General features: G+C 39.7%; 1 protein-coding gene across 1 annotated transcript in view; it reads right to left on the bottom strand.

The window, feature by feature from the left end:
- ift172 (intraflagellar transport 172) overlaps positions 1-22,140 on the bottom strand; it is a 39,857-nt gene that overhangs the window by 16,769 nt on the left and 948 nt on the right. The window contains exons 3-26 of the mRNA XM_074616032.1: positions 21,569-21,681; positions 21,424-21,463; positions 20,934-20,999; positions 20,394-20,473; positions 20,130-20,217; positions 19,626-19,840; positions 19,408-19,531; positions 18,563-18,658; positions 18,026-18,187; positions 17,765-17,818; positions 17,414-17,517; positions 15,940-16,025; positions 13,799-13,911; positions 10,111-10,278; positions 9,622-9,758; positions 8,193-8,300; positions 7,261-7,345; positions 6,795-6,887; positions 5,737-5,814; positions 4,688-4,936; positions 3,763-3,841; positions 2,878-2,998; positions 2,176-2,320; positions 105-194 (exon numbers count right to left, since the gene is read on the bottom strand). Of these exons, the coding sequence (XP_074472133.1) occupies positions 105-194; positions 2,176-2,320; positions 2,878-2,998; positions 3,763-3,841; positions 4,688-4,936; positions 5,737-5,814; positions 6,795-6,887; positions 7,261-7,345; positions 8,193-8,300; positions 9,622-9,758; positions 10,111-10,278; positions 13,799-13,911; positions 15,940-16,025; positions 17,414-17,517; positions 17,765-17,818; positions 18,026-18,187; positions 18,563-18,658; positions 19,408-19,531; positions 19,626-19,840; positions 20,130-20,217; positions 20,394-20,473; positions 20,934-20,999; positions 21,424-21,463; positions 21,569-21,681 (2,694 nt within the window). The remainder of the gene's footprint in view (positions 1-104; positions 195-2,175; positions 2,321-2,877; positions 2,999-3,762; positions 3,842-4,687; positions 4,937-5,736; positions 5,815-6,794; positions 6,888-7,260; positions 7,346-8,192; positions 8,301-9,621; positions 9,759-10,110; positions 10,279-13,798; positions 13,912-15,939; positions 16,026-17,413; positions 17,518-17,764; positions 17,819-18,025; positions 18,188-18,562; positions 18,659-19,407; positions 19,532-19,625; positions 19,841-20,129; positions 20,218-20,393; positions 20,474-20,933; positions 21,000-21,423; positions 21,464-21,568; positions 21,682-22,140) is intronic.

Here is a 22,140-nt window from a genome sequence, read left to right as displayed (position 1 = left end):
TATTCGTGGAAAGTTTAATTTAAATGTATTAATTGACCACAATAATCCAAATTGGTCTCCCTTTATTTTTACATATTGTTTGTGTAGTTTGTGTCCATACTAACCTTATGAGCCTCCTCCCAGCGTCCTGCTGTAGTGTACATGTCTATAGCATCTTTGATGTGACCTCCTTTCACAAATAGCTGCTCTGCCACCTACAGGACATAAACACACAACATACACACAGAAAATATAAAAATACAGTCTGAATATCATAAGATCTCTATATAGAAGCTCATATTTTACATCATTTTGGGACGGACATTTGAAAATAAAAAACCTTCTGACATATCCACAGCACATTAATATATTAAAATAGCATTCCTGCAGGATAAACAGAGCACAAACACATTTATAAAACTAAATTAGGAACAGCTACCTCTACTCTGTTAATGGAATTTAGGAGAGATTGGAGCGAGAGAAAAGGGAAACATTCAGGACTTCAGAGTGAATAGATCTCTGCTACGTAAAGGCAAAATGTATTTTCCATTGAACCTGTTCTAACATTGGCATCAATGAAACAAATGTATGTGCTGGTTCATTCTGATTAAAAAACGTTTAGTCATTGTTTTCTTTGGTGATACTTTTTGTATTGAATCACAGGTGTGTGAGCTTCCTCCATTGTTTTAGTTTGCACTGAATTATACTTTCCTGCAACTTCCACAAGTTGGAAAGCAAAGAGCTTGTTATCTTAATTACTTCCTGTGAATGTGCCCATAGAGCAAACAGACTGAAATGGCCGGCTATTTTCAGAGGCTGGCAGTCTGTGGAGGCTGTTTGGCTCAGCTGAGCTCATCAGAATGAGCAGAGCACACTGCGCCTCACCACCATCGTCATCGTCGCCTCTCTTTTCTTTGTATTTATACCAGATTCCTGTTTCTCTTCTCCTTTTAATCTGCATTTCTGGTATTTAGGCAATTATTAAAACTATTGTAACAACCATCCAACTTGTCGTTATTGCCAAAGCACCCTGGAGCAAACGCAGCCCACGCTGCTCCATGGAGACCGAACTAAAGCTGTTCCTGGGCTCTCACTTTATGGTTGAAATGTGCACTAGGTTGTGTGTACGTGTATGTGTGTGTGTGTGTGTGTGTGTCATGGGTGAATGTATACATTCCAGAGAGATGTGCAGAAATTAATTGCTGGTGGCAAAATATCACTGCCAACTTTATCCCTCTGGCTGCCTCCATCTTACTGTCCGATGTTGTGTTCAGGGAGCAAAACAAATATCAGGTGCTCAACTAACCACAAAGCCAAGTACCAATATTTAGGCTTGTATATACGGTATATATGGGGAAAAAGAGGGTCTATTAATAGAAGTCCAAATTAGGTTACCACTACTTATATACTCATCATGCAAACTGTAACCTATTCAGGCATTCAGCTAGAGCTCGACCTATTTTCATTAAACCTGACGGTTATTTTCTAGATTAATCAATTAATCGTTTGGTAATAAATGTCAGATAAAATGTCAGAAAATAGTGAAAAATGTCCACCCTAGTTTGTCAAAGTCCAAGGTAATATCTTTAAATGTCCCAAAGATAAACAAAATCCAAAGATTTTCAGCTTAATATGATATAAAACAGGGGAAAGCAGGAAATCTCCATATTTGAGAGGCAGTATTTTCTGCCATTTTTACATGAAAAATTACTTTGCCGATTATTTTTCTGTCGATCGACTAATCGATTAGTCGACTAATCGTTGCAGCTCTACATTCAGCAGACACAGAGCAACATTAGCAGTCATTTGGAGTTGTGTTTCTGCCGACCTGACAAAAGTCCAATTTTCACTCCCCTTTTAGCTCTACTTTTGGTCTCCACCAACTCCTGAGAAAAATATCTCACTCTTTAGCTGCTCAGTGCTCCACTATGATCACCAGCTAGTTGCTAACTGTGTCTGTCTGCTGCTTGGTTGCTGAGCTGGAGTCAGATCCGAAAAAAATCAATCTTATAGTGCATGGTGACCAACACTTATATCAGCCGATCTGTTAAACTACCAAAAGTATGGGTCCAGAAATAACTGGTTACTTTGGCCATTTTATCACTCACTGAGAACATGCCACTTTAGATTTGGGGTTGATTTCATAGGTGTCTAATCCCCCCCCATGTACCTTATACCTTGTCCCTCCTCTCTCACCTCATAATCCTGCATGGAGGCGTAGTATTGAGCTATCTTCACATAGTATATCCCTGCTGATGAATCCTCCTGCAACTCCAGGATGTGGACGGCCTTCTTCCACTGACGAGCTGCGATTGCCGCCTCGATAGCTTTAATCGTGCAGCTAAGAGCGGACCGGAGAAAGAGAACACGCAGAATTTTAATGTTGTGTGTATCCATATAATAATTTCATATAATAAGCATCAACTCTGAAATGTAGATTATGTGTGCAAACACTAATTAGGCTGCTCCACCAACACTTGGTTGACAGTAGGACAGAATGGAGAGACAGCCAAGTTCCAAATTAACTTAGGTTGGGATTTAATTTAAACCAAATAATATTATTAAGATTGAGGCACAAACTTTACTCGCAAAACAAATTACCAGTGGAAGTAGTATTTTTAAAACCTTTGTTTCTGTGGAGAGTTTTAGCTTCTCTCAGTGAAAATTTCAGATGCTTTTTCAACCTGGAAAGAATACAAATCTGGGCGCTGATGACCTGTCTTTATTTGGTATTTTTGGGGAATATAATCATGTTTAAAGATATCTATTATGGTCCTGGTGATGATTTAAAGAACTATTGGCTGCCTCTGTTGGATTTTTTTTTTTTTCTTTATGTGTCATCTTTCCTCTTCTCCATCTGCCCAAATCTTTGTCTCTTCACTCCTCTCCACTACATACCCGGCTTCAATGAAGTGGTTGATGGCGGCGTCCATCTGTTTCTGCTGGACGAGGTAGTCTCCCCAGGCCTCCTCCAGTTTCACCACCTCAGCAGGGAAGGCGAGGCGAGCCAGCTCCACCGCTACAGGAAGCAGAAACTTTATTTAATAATACTGTATACCTACACTCCAACTCAACAACATACATCCACCTGTTGGTATGCTTTAGGGCGTGGCTACCTTGTGATTGACAGGTCACTACCACGGCACTTTCACAGTGTGTTTTCAGTTCATCAAAGTTAATCTTAACATTTTGGTCACCTAAAAATGTCTTAGTGAGCATTCGGTTGTATTTAGCTCAACCCTCTCGCGTCACTTCTGGTTGCAAAAAAACAACATGGCGACGACCAAAATGACGAACTCGAGGCTTCAAAACGGCAGTCCACAAACCAATGGGTGACGTCACGGTGACTACGTCCACTTCTTATATACAGTCTATGATGTTAAGTATGTGTAATGTTTACCATGTTTACCGTCTTACTTTAGCATGTTAGAATGCTAATATTTGCTAATAACACAAAGTACAGCTGAGACTGATGGGAATGTCATTAGTTTTGCAGGTCATAAATCAAAGGATTCGGCCAATATGAATTTTGACCTGATGGTGGCGCTAGATGAAAAGTCAAACGATCACCAAAGTTATTAGGATTCATCCTCTGGTAGCCATGAAGGTATGCACCAAATTTACTACCAATCCATCTTGTAGTTGTTGAGATATTTCAGTCCAAAGTGGTGGACTGACCATTGCAAAAATGGCAATTTTATGGTAATGTTACGTTTTGTTGGCAATGTTATATTCATAATATAAGTTAAACATATTCATGCCATCTACACGTCATTGATTTACCTTTCCTGAAGGCACCTCCTTTGCAGTAGCACTCCAAAGCTCTCTGGTTGTTTCTGATCTTCTCATACAGATCTCCTGCCTGGTCAGAACACATAGAGAATATCAATTTATTAAGACAAATTGACACGTTAGGGAAATCCAATATTGCTGGGTCAGGGTTGTTCAGGGCTGTTAAGAATGGAAACTATATGGTCAAAAGTATGTGGACACCGTGACACATACTTTTGTGCACTTTTATTCTGGGCTGTCCGGAGACAAAGACAAGCTTGTGATAGAAAACAACTATTAAATCAATCGCCAACTAATCAATTTGAGTATTTTTTAATTCTCTGATTCCAGCTTCTTAAATGTGAATATTTTCTGGTTTCTTTACTTCTCTATGACAGTAAACTGAATATCTTTGAGTTTTGGAAAAAAACAAGGCATTTGAGGACGTCATCTTGGGCTTTGGGAAACACTGATCGACGTTTTTCACCATTTTCTGACATTTTATAGACCAAACAAGCAATCAGTTATCGAGAAAATAATCAAAACATTAATCGACAATGAAAATAATCGTTAGTTGAAGTTTACCAGCACATTACACATAACCAGCATCCATATTGACCATCAAACACCTAAATTGATGAAGCCCTACACCATCAGGATTCAGCAACACATTTTGTTCTGAAGTTTGGTTCTCTCTTTCCCACCTGTTACATAAACACAGATGGCTCGAGGAGGAGAACTGAGTTCTCAGACAAATAGCTACAGAAAGAGAAATAAGAGACAGATGGAGGGAGACAGAATGTAATACTGTTCCTCTGCTGATACCTCTCCTCTCCTGGCATTTGTTATTAGAAAAGAAGAAGATGAGGTGAAAAGAAGGAGAAAGGATGAGATTCACCAGTACAGACATCTGTGATCGACGATAGCGTCAACTCACCCTCTCATAAAACTCTCCCTTGATGAGGCTGGCGGCGATGCGGCTGACGGTGTCGCTGTTGTTGGTGATCTCCGGATGGCTGATGGCCAGTCGGGCGGCTTTAGCCGGCAGTCCTGCCTTCAGGTAGAGGTTGATGGCACCCTGGAAGTCTCCCTCGCTCTCTTTCACCTCGCCAGCCTTCTCGTCTTGACCCGTCACCGTTAACCACTGGTAGTAGTTCCCTCGCAGGCTGTCCAGCTCCGGGTGGCCCTACGGTTGAGAGTGGGGTCGTTGCTATGTTAGATTTACAGTCAGTTCAAATCTAGTGCTGGAACTATTAGTCAATTGAGAGAATTGAGAGAAAATAAATTGACTTGACAACAATTAAAAAAATCTTCTTTAAGCCATTTATCAAGCAAAAATGTTGAATTTTCACTTTGATTTGCTGCTTTTCACTGTTTCATATGTTATTGTACATTTAATATCTGTGACTTGTCAATTGGAAATAAGCAATTTGAAGATGTTAGCTCGGGCTCTAAGAAGATATAATAGGCTATATGTCAATAAATTTCTAAAAATGTATAATCTAAACAGATTAATTTGTTCAAACGGTCAAACTAGGCAGCGCTGATCAAATATGAATCAATATTCTGTGACAGTAATGCCTATTTCTCGCCTCAAATGTTTTCAGAAACATCTTGTAGTGTACTGTTTAGCTGTAAAATGAGAAAGTGTGTGACCATGTTGAGATCAGTTGAGGAAATACCAATTTGTTCCTATTGGAGGCAGTTATCATGGTAAAGAAAGAGGGGGAACAATAGAGGAGAATGGGTTGAATTATCCGTTTGTAGAGCAGCAGCAGAAGGTGGGGGGGGGGGCAACAGAAAGTGCTGTGAGGTTTTGGATGGCAGAGAGTCTTTGTTGGCAGTGTTTGTGGATGTCAGTGGTGTTGTTCAAAGCTCAGTTTATTGTCCAGGGTGAGTAGTATGCCAGTATGCAACAACAGACAGTGAGAACAAAATCTCCCTCAGGTAAAATGCAAAGTATAAATTTAGTGTGGTGGTTATTACCTTGGCTTCAGCCACAGCGATGCAGTCGTCCCACATGTGGAGCTCCTGGTACATCTCTATTGCTTCATCGATGGAATTCTGCAGAAAACGAGATTAGAACAATTGACTCAGTGCTGCACAAATATATAATTATCACTATTAAAATCTGGACTACTGCGAGTAATAAAGCGTACGGGTGTGATATTGATACACTGCATTTAGAGCTTCTGATCTGGTGAATTCAAGTCCCAATTCATCTGACCAATCACAGGTGTTATTGCTCTTGAAATCACACCTATTCAAATGCTGCTGAAGAAAACGACTTGCTGAATTTTGCATTTGGCTTATTGTAAAATGAATCGGTAATCAATTAAACATATTATATACAGGTAGATAAATATGAGGGCTGTCAATCGATTAAAATATTTAATCGTGATAAATGCAAATTAACAAATTTTTTTATATATTCAAAATGTACCTTAAAGGGAGATTTGTCAAGTGTTTAATCCTCTTATCAACATGAGAGTGGACAAATATGCTGCTTTATGCAAATGTATGTATATATTTATTATTGGAAATCAATTAACAACACAAAACAATGACAAAGAAACCCTCACAGGTACTGCATTTAACATAAAAAAATATGCTCGAATCATAACATGGTAAACTGCAGCCCAACAGGCAACAACAGCTGTCAGTGTGTCAGTGTGCTGACTTGACTATGACTTGCCCAAAACGGCATGTGATTATCATAAAGTGGGCATGTCTGTAAAGGGGAGACTCGTGGGTACCCATACAACCCATTTACATTCACATATCTTGAGGTCAGAGGTCAAGGGACCTCTTTGAAAATGACCATGCAAGTTTTTCCTCGACAACTTTTTGCGTAAGTTTGGAGCGTTATTTAACCTCCTTCCCGACAAGCTAGTATGACATGGTTGGTACCAATGGATTTAGTGGTGTTGAAACAAATTTGCGTTTGCGACAACCCTAATAAATATATATCTATATATATATATATATAAATATTTTAAGCAGGTGTGTACTCAAGGTTTGGCTGTATGAGGCTTGTCACCAACCTGTTCCATGTAGTGCATCTCAGCCAGTTTAAAGTTCTTGTCCAGCATTGCCACATGGGCTTGGACTTGGAAAAACGCTGTTCCATTTCCTCCCTGGTCAAAAGCAAAACACACACACAGTGAAACACACACTCCTCTGATAACTGAGTTTGTACTCTGTTGAGAAAATGTAATCAGTTTTATGGCATTTAAAGAATTGCAACGGTGCAGAATAACAATGTCTAATTTCCTTGTGTAAATTGCAAAGCAATCACTGATATTCAACGATTCCAGTGGAGAGTTTTGGTCTTTTTTCCATTTCCACCATGAGAAGCATAAATCTTTGAAGTAAATTAAAGTAAGTAAATTCCACCACTGCTGGTAACTAGCCACTTATTCCAAAAATATTTTTATACCCTCAAAACTCTGTATGTGTTGTATATATCTCCAATATTGTGTCTTGTGTCTGTGCTGATATGAATCACACCATTTCCTGTGAAACTTTGTCGGCGATCTGGTTTGTTTGGTGGAGGAAACGCACAGTTGAGACGTCGCCCAACGCGGCAAAACACCTGGAAAAGATAACAAAGAGAGAGCAAACATGTAATAAAAATACTGTAGAGGGAGAAAGAGCGATAGTAACACCGGCGGGTCAAAGCTCTGAGAAACTGTTCATTTAATGAACTGAGATAAATTAGAGCTTTTGTCTAATTAGCCTTTAGATACACTGAGAAATGAACAGGCTCATCTTAGCATTGGGCCGCGTTATTACCAACTCTCTCTGAACAGTTGCATCAGATTAATGAACAAGTCATGAAAGAAAAAAAAAGTTTAAAAAACTCCTTGTGTCTGACTCTTTCTCGCTTCCCTCCCTCATTAACATTACCCACTACAGACAAAAACGTTTCTTCCCCCAATTTCATGATTTATGCAAATCAAGCCGATGCCTAACGAACAGCATTATGCATTATTAATGACAGAGAATTCAAATTTGAAAAGTTTCTCAAAACAGAGAGAAATTAAGATGGAGAGAGAGAGAGAGAGAGAGAGAGATAGAGAGATAGAGAGATAGAGAGAGAGAGAGAGAGAGAGAGAGAGAGAATGAGAGAAAGAGAGAGAAAATGCTTATTATTAAAAAAACTGTCTTTGATGATTAATGAAGTTACAGAGGGAGGTCAGGCAGGGACACAGTCATCTGCTGTGTGTGTGTGTCTGTGTGTGTGTTTGTGTGTGTGTGTGTGCGTGCACTTATACGTGTGTCCAAAAGTGTGCTTTTTCATTCCAGGTGTCCTTGTTGTCTCCTTTCTCTTCAGTAACAAAGATAAGTCTCGTGTACAATGAAGACTGATAAAGAATGTAATTAGCTCAGAGTCACGTCGGACATTAGCTTGCAAGGTTGTGTGTGTGCGTCTTGCTGACCTTTCTGCGATGTGCAGCTGGTGAGCCTCCAGAGCCAGCTTGCTGAGCGTCTTCCACATGGCTTCAGTCTCTGGTGACATCTCCAGAGTCTCAAGGAATGCCGTGGCTCTGTCAACACAGATGCAGTGTGACATGCAGTATGACAACATGACAACTCAAACACAAATGTAAAAATACAGAGCCCTCTAAGTAGCCACCAATTAGAGATTGTCATCATTATTATGATGCATATCGTATCGCCAGATTCTCGCCAACACAGAGCCCCGGTGAGGAGGCAGTTGAGTCAAGACAAAGCTCTTTCTTAATCAGTCAGTCTTTGTTCTCTTACAGGCTTTCTGCAGCAAGTTAAATCCAAGAGCTTTTTAATACCTCGAAGAATGCAATTTAAAGCTTCAGTAGGCAGAAGTTTTTTGGCATCATTGGGCAATAATTCCATAATAACCTTTCAGCAAATTGTAATTTCAAGTATTCTGAGAGAGAACGAGATTTCTGCTGTTTTCAGGCTTTAGAAAATCTAGCCGTAGACGGGGGGACTTTGGCCAATCACAGGTCATTTCAGAGAGAGAGAGCGTTCCTATTGGCTGTGCTCAGGCTGGTGGGCGGTGCTTGGTATTTCCTCAACTGATCTCAACATGGCTGCCGGGTCACAAACTTCGGGTCACAAACTTCTTCTATCTATTTATCATCCATCCATCATCTATCCATCCATCCATCATCTATCCATCCATCCATCATCTATCCATCTATCTATCTATCTATCTATCATCTATCCATCCATCTATCATCTATCTATATATCTATCTATCTATCCATCTATCTATTTATCCATCCATCCATCCATCTATCTAGCCCACAATTGGTCACAAAAAATTGTATAACTAATATAACTGCCTACAGCAAGCAAGAGTAAATGTTTAAGACTTTTGTAAATTAAATGTAAGACTTTTTAATACCTTTTAAGGCCTTTTTGTAATGCTTTTAACACTTTATCAAGATGCCCTGTATTACCGGAGGTCATTCTCTTACCAGAAATACAAGTACAAGTCACCAAAGTCCTCTTAAAAGGTGGTCGGCCTCGTGTGACACAGTTCAGAGCTACAGTGAAGAGTTCAGCTGCGGCTCCTCCAAACTGAGAGAGGTCAGTTAGGATGATGTGAGAGTATCACTTTGGAGGTGTTCAAATCACGACACACTGAGGAGACTTTGCCTCCCAGCTGGCCTGAGAGCTCTGAGGAAACCCTCAAGAAGAGCTGGAGGAAGCTGCTGGATAAAAGGACATCTGGCCTGTTCTGCTCACCCTGCTGTGACGGGGACTCTGACCCAGGAAAGCAGCAAGTAGTCAGGAGGCCGGACGGATGTTCAACTCCACAATGACGACAGTGATGGGCTGATTTTTTGTCTAGTATCTGTCAAAGTAGTCTAAACTTACCTGTCATAATCCCCATCATCAATAGCAGTACCAAACTCGATGAGGCCTTCGTCCAGTGTGTACGTCACAGTGTTGACGCCCTCCGTCACGATCACATCCGTCTTCCCTTCGACTCTTTCTAGATCCACAATGTCTCCCTGACAAAGACAAGTGAAACCAATTTAAAGTTAGAGAGTGGTGAAATGTAACTAAGTACATTTACTAAAACAAGTTGTTTTGGTAGTTTACTCATCATAAGGAGAACTACAACTGACAAACTAACCCTCAACGTGGGTTTGGAGACTACAGTTATTTTATGGAAAGTGTGATTTACAAACTGATGCTGTTTGAAAGACATGAGGGTCAAATGAAAAGATGAAAAAGGCCAATATTTGCCCTATTTTATTGTGGAATCACATATTTTATAACCCTTTCAGTCATGTAAATATGTAACCTGATGGAGAACAAACAGATACACACACACAACAACAAAGAGAACAAATCAATCACCTTGATGGGGAACATGGTGATGCTCTCTGGGCTGTCGATGCTGTACCAGATGCAGAGGTTTCCTCTGTTCTGGGCGATCACCACGTCGCTGCCAGGCACCCACTGGACGTATGAGCAGAAACTCAGCAGCGTGGTCTTCACGGCGGTATCTATGTCATACAGATGGAGCTGAGGAGGAAGGAAAATTTGTTAATTTCATAATAAACGATGGTCTGACCTTATCAGAGGAATTTGTTTTCTTGTTGAAAGTTAGATGAGAAGATTGATACCACTCTCAAGCTATTTAGCTTAGCTTACCACCAGACTCCTTTGATATAAACGGTCATTTTACCCCGCAGAACACTGGAGTTGCTGGTCTACCAGCTTCACGTTAAATGAATAGATATGATGACGAATCATTTTTTTAACTATTGCAAAATGTTAATTGGATATTAGAGAGCCTTTGGAGGTCATTGGCAGATAACTAGGTTGCTATAGAAAGATGTAAAAGCCAGTAATCCACTATGTTTCTGGACGAAATAAGGCTGATTTTGCTAGTGCTTTTGGTGACTATCATATAAGCAAGACAGATTTAGCAGTAAACACAGTGATTGTCCTTATTTTACAATACCCTGTCTTGTAAATTTAAAGTTTACATCGCTTAGTTTAACTCTTATGTGGCTCGAACAAAGTTGATTAACTCCCAGCAGCTCCATGTGAATACTCACACTGCAATCTATTCTACTATACACTTGATGAGCTGAGATTATGTAGATTCTATAAGCTACAGTGGCTCCCACAGCACTTAATATGTATGTGTGTGTGTAGGAGAGACCGCCCGCTGTTGTAATCAGCAACCTTAATATCCCCCCCCCCCCACCATTTTTTAATAATGCTGCGTCTATAGTTTCACCCTGGAGCTCAGCCGGCCAAGTTCTAAAGCAATGAGGAAGAGCAGCCTGTTGATAAGTTCACTTGAAAGCAAGTTTCAATTAAAGAAACATATGATATTGACTTTTTTTTTTATTTCTTACTGCTGGGAAGTGCAGTGAATATGTGCTATGAATGTGAATATCCAGAATATGTGAAATAGTATAAATCCTTCTCAGTCTGTTGAGCACAGACAGTTGCTTTTGTATCCATGTAAAGGGGTAGTTTGTATGAGGTACTTATCTATAGTCAGTGTATTACCTACAGTAGATGATGGTCGGCACGCCCCCAGTACCAGCACGGGAGCAAAGCAATGTACTGCTGTGGACGGGGGCAGCAGCAAAACGGATTTTAGACAAATAAAAAAAATCAATATCAGTTTGTACACTATATTTAGAATATTGAAGCAATACTGAAGCTGTTATCTATTCTCTCTTCAATGTCAACAGACTCCATTGACAAAAATAGTAATTTTACCACATAGAACCTAGGAGTTGCTGGTCTACCGCTGCCTTAATCGGTTAGTTAGTTTGTGTTATTGTGTGACTGTGGTGAATCTGAACTAGGACTGACAAAGTTAACGCGATAATAACGTGTTTACGCCACTGATTTCTTTAACGTATTAATGCAGCTTGCGTCTTTAAGGTTATAGCGGGCTCAGTTTTAGAGTGAAGATATTGGTATCATATGAAACTAAAAAACCTAAGGAATCCATTGGTACGAACCATGTCATACTAGCTTTACAGATGATTGTTTTGGTTCTAATTACCCTCAAACTTTCCATCCTTTGCTTATTGGAGTTCTTTCCGAAGCCACTTTAACACATACATAAATATTTCACAATCTGTCCTGCTCAGTTCCTTTTGTACCAAATGCTTACATTTATACATATATAAGAGTGCAGCAAAAAGTTTGAAGCCACTGAGGGATTCCCAATTACCAGAGTTCTCCATGTCTTTGCCCCAGGGCTTTGACATCAAACTGTTTCATTACCCCGGGGCAACAACTGACAGCAGCTATCCGAGCTTCTCAAAAAAGCTGTGAATCTCAGCGCTGCCAAAACTGAGACCTTTTCTAACCGTTGTTTGGTTTCGGTATTGAGGTGGAACTGGACACGAGGAAGAAAAACAAAGGAACTCTAGGATTACGCGATGCTGTGCTTTTCAGTTATTACAGTGTGCTGTGTGATCACACCTCAAATGTTGTGAACCAGCTTCCAGGAGGACCTTTACAGTTTGTATGACTCTGTAGATGTAGAATTTGTGACTACAACAATGAGTGATGAACACTGAAAAATGTTATTTCTATTTTTAAATGTGTATTTGGTCATTTTGAAACAATGAAGAATGATTCAGGGAGCTTTTATGATTTCAGGTATTCAACCAAGTATATGCCAAATCAAATTATAGTAAGCTATAAACTACTAACATAAAACTATAAAGCAAGGAATCCAAGGTGTCCTCTCGCATATCTCGAGAACCGTCCATTCTATTGACTTCATAGGAAAAAAAGATAACAAAATGATTTATTTTGCAAATGTTTGCATTTTTGAATGCAATAAAACATAGTTATTTCACTGAAAATTAGGTCCATTTGACCATGACCCAACCTGAAGGGTACAGTAGGAACTACCTCCTACTGTTGGGGTGGAAATATAAATCAGAGGAGTCACAAGAAGATTAACGGCATAACACACCAGAAAAAATATTTTCAGTACCCGTTCAGAGGGCGTGCCCATCCATAACAGGCCGATTACTTGGCTCCCAGAAGTTCTGCTTGGGAATTGTCGAGAACCGTGGTATGACTCCATGTACCCACCAAGTGTGAAGTCTATTGGACGAAGGGTTGTCGAGATAGGCGAAGGGCAGTCATATACACATACACAGTCAGAATACTTCCTTTATAGTTAGATGATGCTGCTACAACGCCACCTATTGGCCAAATGGCACCATATTTGTTATGATCACTCAGACATCATATCTACACATGTCCACCAAATGTGGTCCCAATATCACAAAGCGTTCAGGAGATGTGACATTTTTTGTAATATAAGCCTTGCCCTCAGCATTTGAACCAACTGTGATGGCAAGTTAGAGCAAATCTGCGTGGAACATTAAAAATCAAACAAAGTAACATGTTCCGGCTTGGTCCAGAGACGTTCTGTACCAAACTTTTGACGATTGTTCAAAATATGTGGGAGGAGTAGCAGAAAAACCCAAATGGCGGAAAATCAATCTAGACGCAAATGTGTGAAGCCGATCGGATGAGCGGGTCTCGAGATATGCAAAGGACATATAGAAAGACGGACAGACAGACAAAGATTCCTTGCTTTATAGATAGAATAAAACATGGAAACTTTGCTTTGTCTAAACGGATCAAAAGCCCCCTTGCACTTGTTTTCTTGCGTCTTTGCACCTTATGTTGTCTGCCTTGTCTCCACGGCTTCAATGGCTCCACAAAAAGTTTTATCCCTACTGTGTGAAGTTCTCTTGAGAAATATGGCGCCCCCTGTGGCAAAGTGCATCCACATTTATTCTGAAATACCGTCATATCACCTGGATGACTGAAATGTCTCCACAAAAGGCCACAAGACATTATCTGGGTGATGGACGGGGCTATAACTTTAGACATGCCCCGACAAAGGTGGGGATTTTTCTACTTGACTTACTACTTTACTAATCATCATCTTTTCTATCATCTGCCTTCTCTGGCTTCAGGCCTCTCTCCCATTGTCTCCACTCTTACAATCCCTCAGGGTGCGGAGGTTTTTCATTCTCACCCGCAGCTTCTTGTCCCTGAACAGCAGTTTGCGTCCGGTTTCATTGAGCTCCAGCCAGTCAATCTTGGAGTGTTGGCTGATGGTTCCCAGATTGCAGCCCCCGGCCAGGTCCACTGAGGGGAGAAAGAAAGGACAGGTTAACTGAGCAGCAGGCAGACTGCCAGTGTGACAATGTATCTGGCTAAAAATGGCCTTTTATTCAAGTAATCAGTCATTTTATAATAATATTAAGCAGTGAGCAGTGTCTCGACTTTAAAAACTTGCCTGCTCTGGGATCGTCTGCTGATACATCAACTTTTTAATTAAAATAACATGGCCCAGTCAGTGGAAATGATACAGTTCAGCTGATGATATCAAGTGTGAAAACTAGCTGTCTGGCTCAATGTGTAAAACAAGATATTCTACATGATTTATGGAGAGAAAGGTATAATAATGGCAGCATCATCAGTGTTCAAAAGCTGCAGACTGAAGCCATTCTCCAATCAAAGGCATTTCACAAACCCACAGCCTGTTAATCTGCACGAGTTGACAGGGTTGTTGATGAAAACTGATGACTCACTAATACTCGGTCAGGTACTGAGAATTCACTCGCCAAGCTGTTCTTGCCTTGGAACAAAAACTTGTTGGCATTTAAGGATGAGGCTGGCAATATTCTGCATTTTTTCTATTATTCACAAATCCCACTGAAAGACCAAAACCAACAATCAATTGATCCCACTAACAAGAATAATGTGTGTATCCAAAGCCGGATATTCCTCTGTGCCATAAAGCTCCATTGTTGCCCAAAAACTATTAAAAACACATCAGTGAGCCGCACTGTTGCACTGGGTGACATGTTCCTTCATTACCATGAACACACACACACACTGTAACACTGCAACAAATCAGTATTCTAATCACACAAATGGCTATAACAGCCGTGTGCACATCCATAAAATTTCATTGGGATGTTGGATACCACAAGAGCTTCATTTTATTATTTTCTGTTTGTTTGCTTTTCTTGCCTGAGGAAGACCTGAGCTGATTTGACACGTACCTGTAGCTGTGCGGTTACTTATATATTGTATTTAAATAAAATGAATGTGGTGGAAGAAGTACTCTGATCTTTTACTTTAGTAAAAGTAGCAATACCACAGAGTAGAAATACAAATACAGGTAAAAGTCATGCATTCTACTGATACTTAAAGTACCAAAAGTAAAAGTACTCATTATGCAGAATGGCCCATTTCAGAATCATGTATAGTACATTATGCCATTCTCATTACTGATGCATTAACGTGTTCATCACTTTAATGCTGCAGATGGGGCTAATTTTAATTTCTTTATATACTGCTGGGTAGCTTGGGAATTTACCCCCGCGGATCAATAAAATCTTATCTTATATTAACCTATGATAATACGTCATCATTTATTAGTTTAATATATTTTATATCTTCTGCAAAATAACTAAAGTTATCAAATAAATGTAGTGGAGTAAAAAGTACAATATTTCCCTCTGAAATGGGAGTAGCAGAAAATGGAAATACTCAAGTAAAGTACAAGTACCTCAAAAGTGTACTTAAAGGGACTGTATGTAATTTTTTACAAATATAAACATTTTTTAATAGTTTTTTATTGCCAATATGTGAACAGGTTGTAACCTAAAAAAATAGACCTTCCGCAACTTTCTGGGTTTCCTCTATCAGCCTGTTGACTGATTTTAATGTGAAGAATGCGGGCCGGTTTTTCTGGGAAAATCCAACAGATGTGACGTCATGTGCCCTCGCAAGTACCTTTATTTTCATCTCCGCTACAGGGCTAACGGTGTGCAACGATAGCTAATGTTCGGTTAGAAATGGAGGGGAAAACTAGGATCAACATCAGCCGAGCTTTCGATTTATGGAGGGACCTTCGTTTGGTAAGCTAACATTACTCCCAAACCTGTGAAATACAGTATATAGTGATATTGTGGTTTTAGCTGGCTAATGTTAATCAACAAGCGCGAGCAACAGGACACCGACTGTCGTTGCATTAACAGCCACAGGCGTCACTGTTAACAAGAAATTTCCAATTCTTACATACAGCCCCTTTAAGTGCAGTACTTGAGTAAATGTACTTAGTTACTTTCCACCAACACCCCAGTGACAAACACTCATTCTTACCAATACAAATGGTCTTTATATCAATCAGATATGCAAGCTTCTTGTTGTCTTCAACTCCTCTCTGCTTCCTCTCATTTAGTCGGACACTACACAGACAAACACACACAAACACACTTTTAGTAAAAAAAAAAAAAAAAAGAAAGTTGGTCACTGATTCAACATGTAAGTATAAAATCCAGCATCCGCTCAATATAATTGGCTTCAGCTGCTGTTAAACTCCCAGGATGCCCCTGATCATGGTGTTGTCATGCCACAGCGTCCAGCCAGAGGCGAGGAGCAGTCAGAGCATCCTGAAACCTGCAGCCGGCCATTAGTCAGTCACCCGGGGACTGTCAGTCCTGACACTTTTGACAGAGCTGAATATTTTAACATGGACGTGTACTGACTAGCAGGCTGGAGGCTCACTGACTCTTCTGAAGACTCACTGTAATGAGACCTGGAATTTCTGCACAGCTCAATACACCCATCTAATGGACACAGCTGGAAATGGTTTATTTGGAACGATCATGACTCTAGTGTTAACAGCAAGTGTATTTGAACTGTATATTAAATTGCCATTTTTATGTTTATACAAAAAGATACATCTTACAGGGGAAGAGTAAAAAGGACTTTTACATTTTCACGCAATTTCCTTCCAATCATTCTCCAGTTGTAAACAGATACTGTCTTTAAAGATCATCATCTTTCTGTCAGAAAGATAGTAATTATAGGTAATGTATGTTTTAATAACCCCTAATTAATGCTTACATATATAGAAAGAGCTATTTTTATAATGACACACTGCAAAATTGTCTTTTTATTCATTTTGGGGGGATTAGAGCCATTGTAAATTAAAAAAAAAAAAAAAATTTTAATTACGGAGCTCATAAATTTACCACTTTAATCTCAGGGAATATCCAATTTTTTTTCTCGTAAATTTACGACTTTAATCTCAGGGCATTTCTCAGTTTTTTTCTTGCAAATTTATGACTTCATAATCTCCGAGAATATTTGAGTTTTTTCCTTGTAAATTTATGACTTTATAATCTCAATGAATATCTGATTTCTTTTCTTGTAAATTTATGACTTTATAAATTCAGAGAATATCCATTTTTTTTCCTCGTAAATTTACAACTTTAATCTCTGAGAATTTTTCATTTTCCTCGTAAATTTATAACTTAATAATCTTGGAGAATATTTGAGGTCTTTTCTCGTAAATTTCAGATTTTTCTACTCATAAATGTATGACCTTATAATCTCAGAGAATATTTGAGTTTTTTTCTTGTAAATTTGTGACACCCCAATTTAGGCTGATAAAATGCCTGGATTCTGTCTTTTTGTGGCTTTAAATCTGACATTCAACAAAACAATCAATACATCAGTAATATCTATCTGACTAATCTACTTTAGTTCTCTGGAACTGGACAAGCCTGCTCAGCTGTTTCTTACTAAACCAACTTGATAAGGTGTGTTTGTTTTGTGCAGCTAGACCTACCTGATGAGATGAGGGTTCATAAATTCAGTTCTGACTGATCCTAGGATCTCATTGTTACTGTATTCCACCAGGCTCAGCTCCCCAGCGTTAAAAATCATACACACCTGAAACATAAAACACAGTCAGGTAAAACACAGTAGCTTGAAATATAACGGGGGCACAAGAAATGACAGGACCATGAAACCTCCGACTGAGATTATATTCTACAATTTATTGCTCCTAAGTGAGCACTGTCTTAACACTGCTGTAAATTTATTGGAAAACCAACAGGTAGATCAACAGGTCTTTGATTTGCAAGGAGAAAAGCTCCACAACAACCTTCTTAATAATAATCTTCACGTGTGCACTCACTGATTCATTTTCAAAGAAGAACTTTTCGTTTCCCCCAGAACCTGGCCACGGTACCTGAAAGAAAGGCAGCAGAGTCAAGGCTTCAGATCAAATGTCCATCTCCATTTATTGTGAGAAGGAAGCGTGTTCGTATGATATGACAGGACAGGTGGGTAAACGCAAACCTTGAGGAGATGAATGGATTTCATTCAAGCTGTTCAAAGCAGTGAACAATGGAAATACTACTGAAGAAATGTTACACAATGGTCCTTTAAGTCCTACCTCGCTCAGTTTATTTGTCAGCAGGTCTCCCAGCAGAAGAGTATCAGAGGTGTGAGCCACCAGGAAGCGATCTTTGCCCATGATTTTGACTTCTTCTATCTCATAACCATAATAGGACTTCAGGACCACCCGCGTTCCTGTAGAGAGGTTCTTCACTATCACCTAGAAGAGGAGGAAAAGATTAATACAGTAACGTGGAGGAGAAAAAAAAAAATGCAAATATAAATGCTCAAGCACACGACAGGGTACATTTATAAAGAGAAAGGCAGTGGGAGCCAGAGGGACAGTAAATCTGGAAGGGGGTATTTGTTTGGGTGTTGAGTACAAATATCAACAATCTCTCCAAGAATCGCTGATTCCACCTTTAATTATGAAACTGAGATACTGGACTGTTTTTTGGCAAGTGGCAGAGACCAAATTGAAGGCTGGAATTGCTTATTTTGGTCCTCAGTTCTACTGATTGTGTTGTTCGTTGTTCGTGCAATTAAAGATAATTAAATATCTTAATCTTAATTTTCTTCTGGTTGGAAATTTTACCTGGCTCAAACCGACGTAGGTCATCTCAAACTTGTTCTTATAGATGGCTCTCCGCAAGCAGCAATCAAACAGCTCCACTCCCCCACACAGTGTTCCCTGTCAAGACACACACACAATAAATGAATACATTAAAGGGATAGTTCGGATGTTTTGAAGTGGGGTTGTATGAGGTACTTCTCCATAGTCAGTGTATCACCTACAGTAGATGGAGTTTGGAGAAACAGACAGGAGTACGGGAGCAAAGTAATGTACTGCTGCAGTAGCAGCGAAACAGATTTTAGACGCCTCTCTTCAAAGCCGCCAGACTCCATAGACAAAAACAGCAATTTTACCTCTCAGAACACGGGAGTTGCTAGTCGTCTACCGCTGCCTTGATCGGTTAGTTTGTTTGTGTCTTTACGCGACTTTGGTGTTTTAAAGGGTTAGTTCGGATTCACCAAAGTCACACAATAACACAAACTAACTAACTGATCGAGGCAGCTGTAGACCAACAACTCCCGTGTTCTGCAAGGTAAAATTACTGTTTTTGCCAAAGGAGTCTGGTGGATTTGAAGAGAGCTTAGATAACAGCTTCAGTTCCCCGTCAGAAAGGCCTGTCTGATGGCAAGGTAAAGCAGGAAAAATATTCTAAATATAGCTTACACTTAAACTGATATTGATTTTTTTCAGGTGTCTAAAATCTGTTTTGCTGCCGGCCCCGTCCACAGCAGTACACTACTTTGCTCCCGTGTTGGTACTCCTGTCTGTTTCTCCAAACTCCATCTACTGTAGGTGATACACTGACAATGGAGAAGTACCTCACCGTGCCACTCATTCAAATAATATGTGACAGATAAGGTATTTACAGCACAGAGGCGTGATCCGTCTTTCTTCCAGGCCAAGCTGGTGATGGTGTAGAGGTTGGGAATCTCTTTAGGCTTGGCTTCATCCCACACGCCTCTCCTGGGAGCCCAGTTAAACACCCGCAACCTATGGGAAATATCAGAGAGAGAAACATTACTGCATTGTAAGTGGTACCTGAGCTGATAGGTATCACAGTACTGCACCAATACCATATACTGACCGGTCATAGCTGCCAAACACAACCGACTGCCCGCTGGGGCTGGTGGCGGCCACGGTGAACTCCCTCTCCGTGCGGTCGCGGCTGTACTCGAAGGTTTGCAGAACGTGACCCTCTCGGCCGTACGCCACCACCTTCTTGTCACAGCCGCCCACCATGATGCTGTTTGCACCCCAGGCCAGAGCGTAGGGTGGGCACGGGTGTGTCAACAGCTTACCCTAGGTCAGAGTAGGTGTTTATTAGTCTGATATTAAAAACGTGTAAAAAAAGTGTATACCATATATGGTGCAGCAACAATGTAGAGAATCTAAGTGGTGATAAATAAGGGGGCCCACTCTTTTCTAGAGATCATATACCAGGACATTTTCAGTCATGATATACTAATAAGTTCCTCTCTGTGGAGGTCTGATTTAAAACATCAATGAAATTATATCATCTCTTACATGCTTACATGTAAAATCCCAAGTTGCGTAAATGTGTTAATCTTGTAAATGTAAATGTGTGTACCTGAGACTCCCCTGAGCCTTCGTCGTCAAAGAAGTAACGTATGATTGTCCCATCAGCGTGGCCAGACAAGATGCCTTTACCAGAAACACTGACACAAGACAAACAAATAAACAATGACTGTGTGTACCATGGAAGAAAAAAAGGTGTATAATTTCTGGCATGGCATTTTGAGAAGGAGCATCCAACTTTTCTTCTTTTTTTTTCTCTCAAATATTTTGGGAATATCATACCCACTATCTGTCATAATTATAAGTATGCATTTACTTGGATGCCAGTGAGACAACACAGGACTCGGTGCCGTAGATGGTTGATGACTTGTTTGTCTGAGTGTTGGCGAGGCGAACCTATGAAATAAAATATTCTTTATTTAAACATACAAAATGTTATTATTATTTGACCTAAAACAGCTTTTAAAGTGGGTGTAGGCAGTATATTAAAAAAAAATCCATAATAACCTTTCAGCATATTGTAATTCAAGTGTTCTGAGAGAATACTAGACTTCTGCACCTCCTCATGGCTCTGTTTTCAGGCTTTAAAAAATCTCTTTCTATTGAGCATTCCTGTTGGCTGTGCTCCGGCTGGTTGGTGGTGCTTGGTATTTCCTCAACAGATTTCAACATGGCTAGACACGACTTAAAGTAGACCAGAGAGAACTAAAATGTCCATTGAAAGTTGGGACATGACTACAACTACAAGCACTCCTGCTATCCTTCTCATACATCTGTAATACCCCTACCAACTATAATACATGAACAACATTTATATAAACTGTAACAATAAGGTGAGAGCATGTTGCTGACTTACCTTGCCATCCACTAATCCATAAACAATTGCATGCTCTGCAGGCCAAAGCAAGCACGTCACAGCATTCTGCAATACAGTCAATAACATGTTGCATTATAAAATTGTTAAAATTGTTAAAAAGTTGGAAATTCAAATTTCCTACTAGGGAAAAAAATAGATGTTCAGACACGCGAAATTAAAGTCAGAATTCTACATAGGAAACCCGACCCATAACTTCCAAAGCACAGATATTACATTACATTAAATGCAGACAAAAACAGCAGCTTAAACTATGAAACATATGCAGCGTTATTTGTGACATCTTCATGAAACATTTGGGATCCCTTTTCAGCCTTACATGGCCTCAGATCTACTAAAACATCTGTAGAACATGCTAACCTACAGGCCAAAATACCTTTTAAATGACATTAACTGTTAAATTAGTAACATTATTGTATTAAATACAAGAATATATGCTGCCAAAGCAAAGTGTATACGCGTGTTTACTTACCGTCTGAACAAATTTGTTGCAAATGGCTTTCTTGTCCCCCCTAGGAGAGAAGACAACACTGATAAAAATCTGTTTGCATGCATCAACGTAGATAACAAACAAATCATTGTTAATATGGGACATGAAATCAGCTGCAGGACATTACCAATCCTCTCCAATTCTGTAGACAAAGATGATGTTGTCGGACTGGCCGATGGCGATTTTGGTGGAGTCCGGTGAGAACGCCATATCATTGACAACATAGCTCTGTTTCCCATACTGACAAAAGATTACATTGGATTATTATCAACACACAACCTACTGTATATATTTTTTGTTATTGCTTGTTTTTATCATGGGTCTCAGGGAGGAGACTATCTGTACTGTCTTTCAGAGGTTGTATCAGGTTCAGTTTTAGAGCTAGAGCTCAGTTCTCTGGGTACTCACGAGTCTTTCTTTACAGACACTTTATGATAATCACATGCAGTTTGGGGCAAAAAACATGCAGTTTTTTTTAATACAGTATAAATGTGTTATTTTCACCTATTCTCAAATGGTGTGCTTGAATATTTCTGCATCTCTGCATTTAGGGTCCCTAAACAGTCTTGGAATTACATAAATTGGGTATCACTGTAAAGCTGAGACGCTTGAGGATCCAATAGTTGTACTACACAATGACAATAAAAGGGCTTGAATCTTGAATCTTGAATCTTGAAAAGGACAGACCTTGTCTTAATT

The sequence above is a fragment of the Sebastes fasciatus genome, chromosome 18 (assembly GCF_043250625.1).
Source record: "Sebastes fasciatus isolate fSebFas1 chromosome 18, fSebFas1.pri, whole genome shotgun sequence".
In the NCBI taxonomy this organism is placed as follows: Eukaryota; Metazoa; Chordata; class Actinopteri; order Perciformes; family Sebastidae; genus Sebastes; species Sebastes fasciatus.
This window is presented reverse-complemented; position numbering and strand designations above follow the sequence as displayed.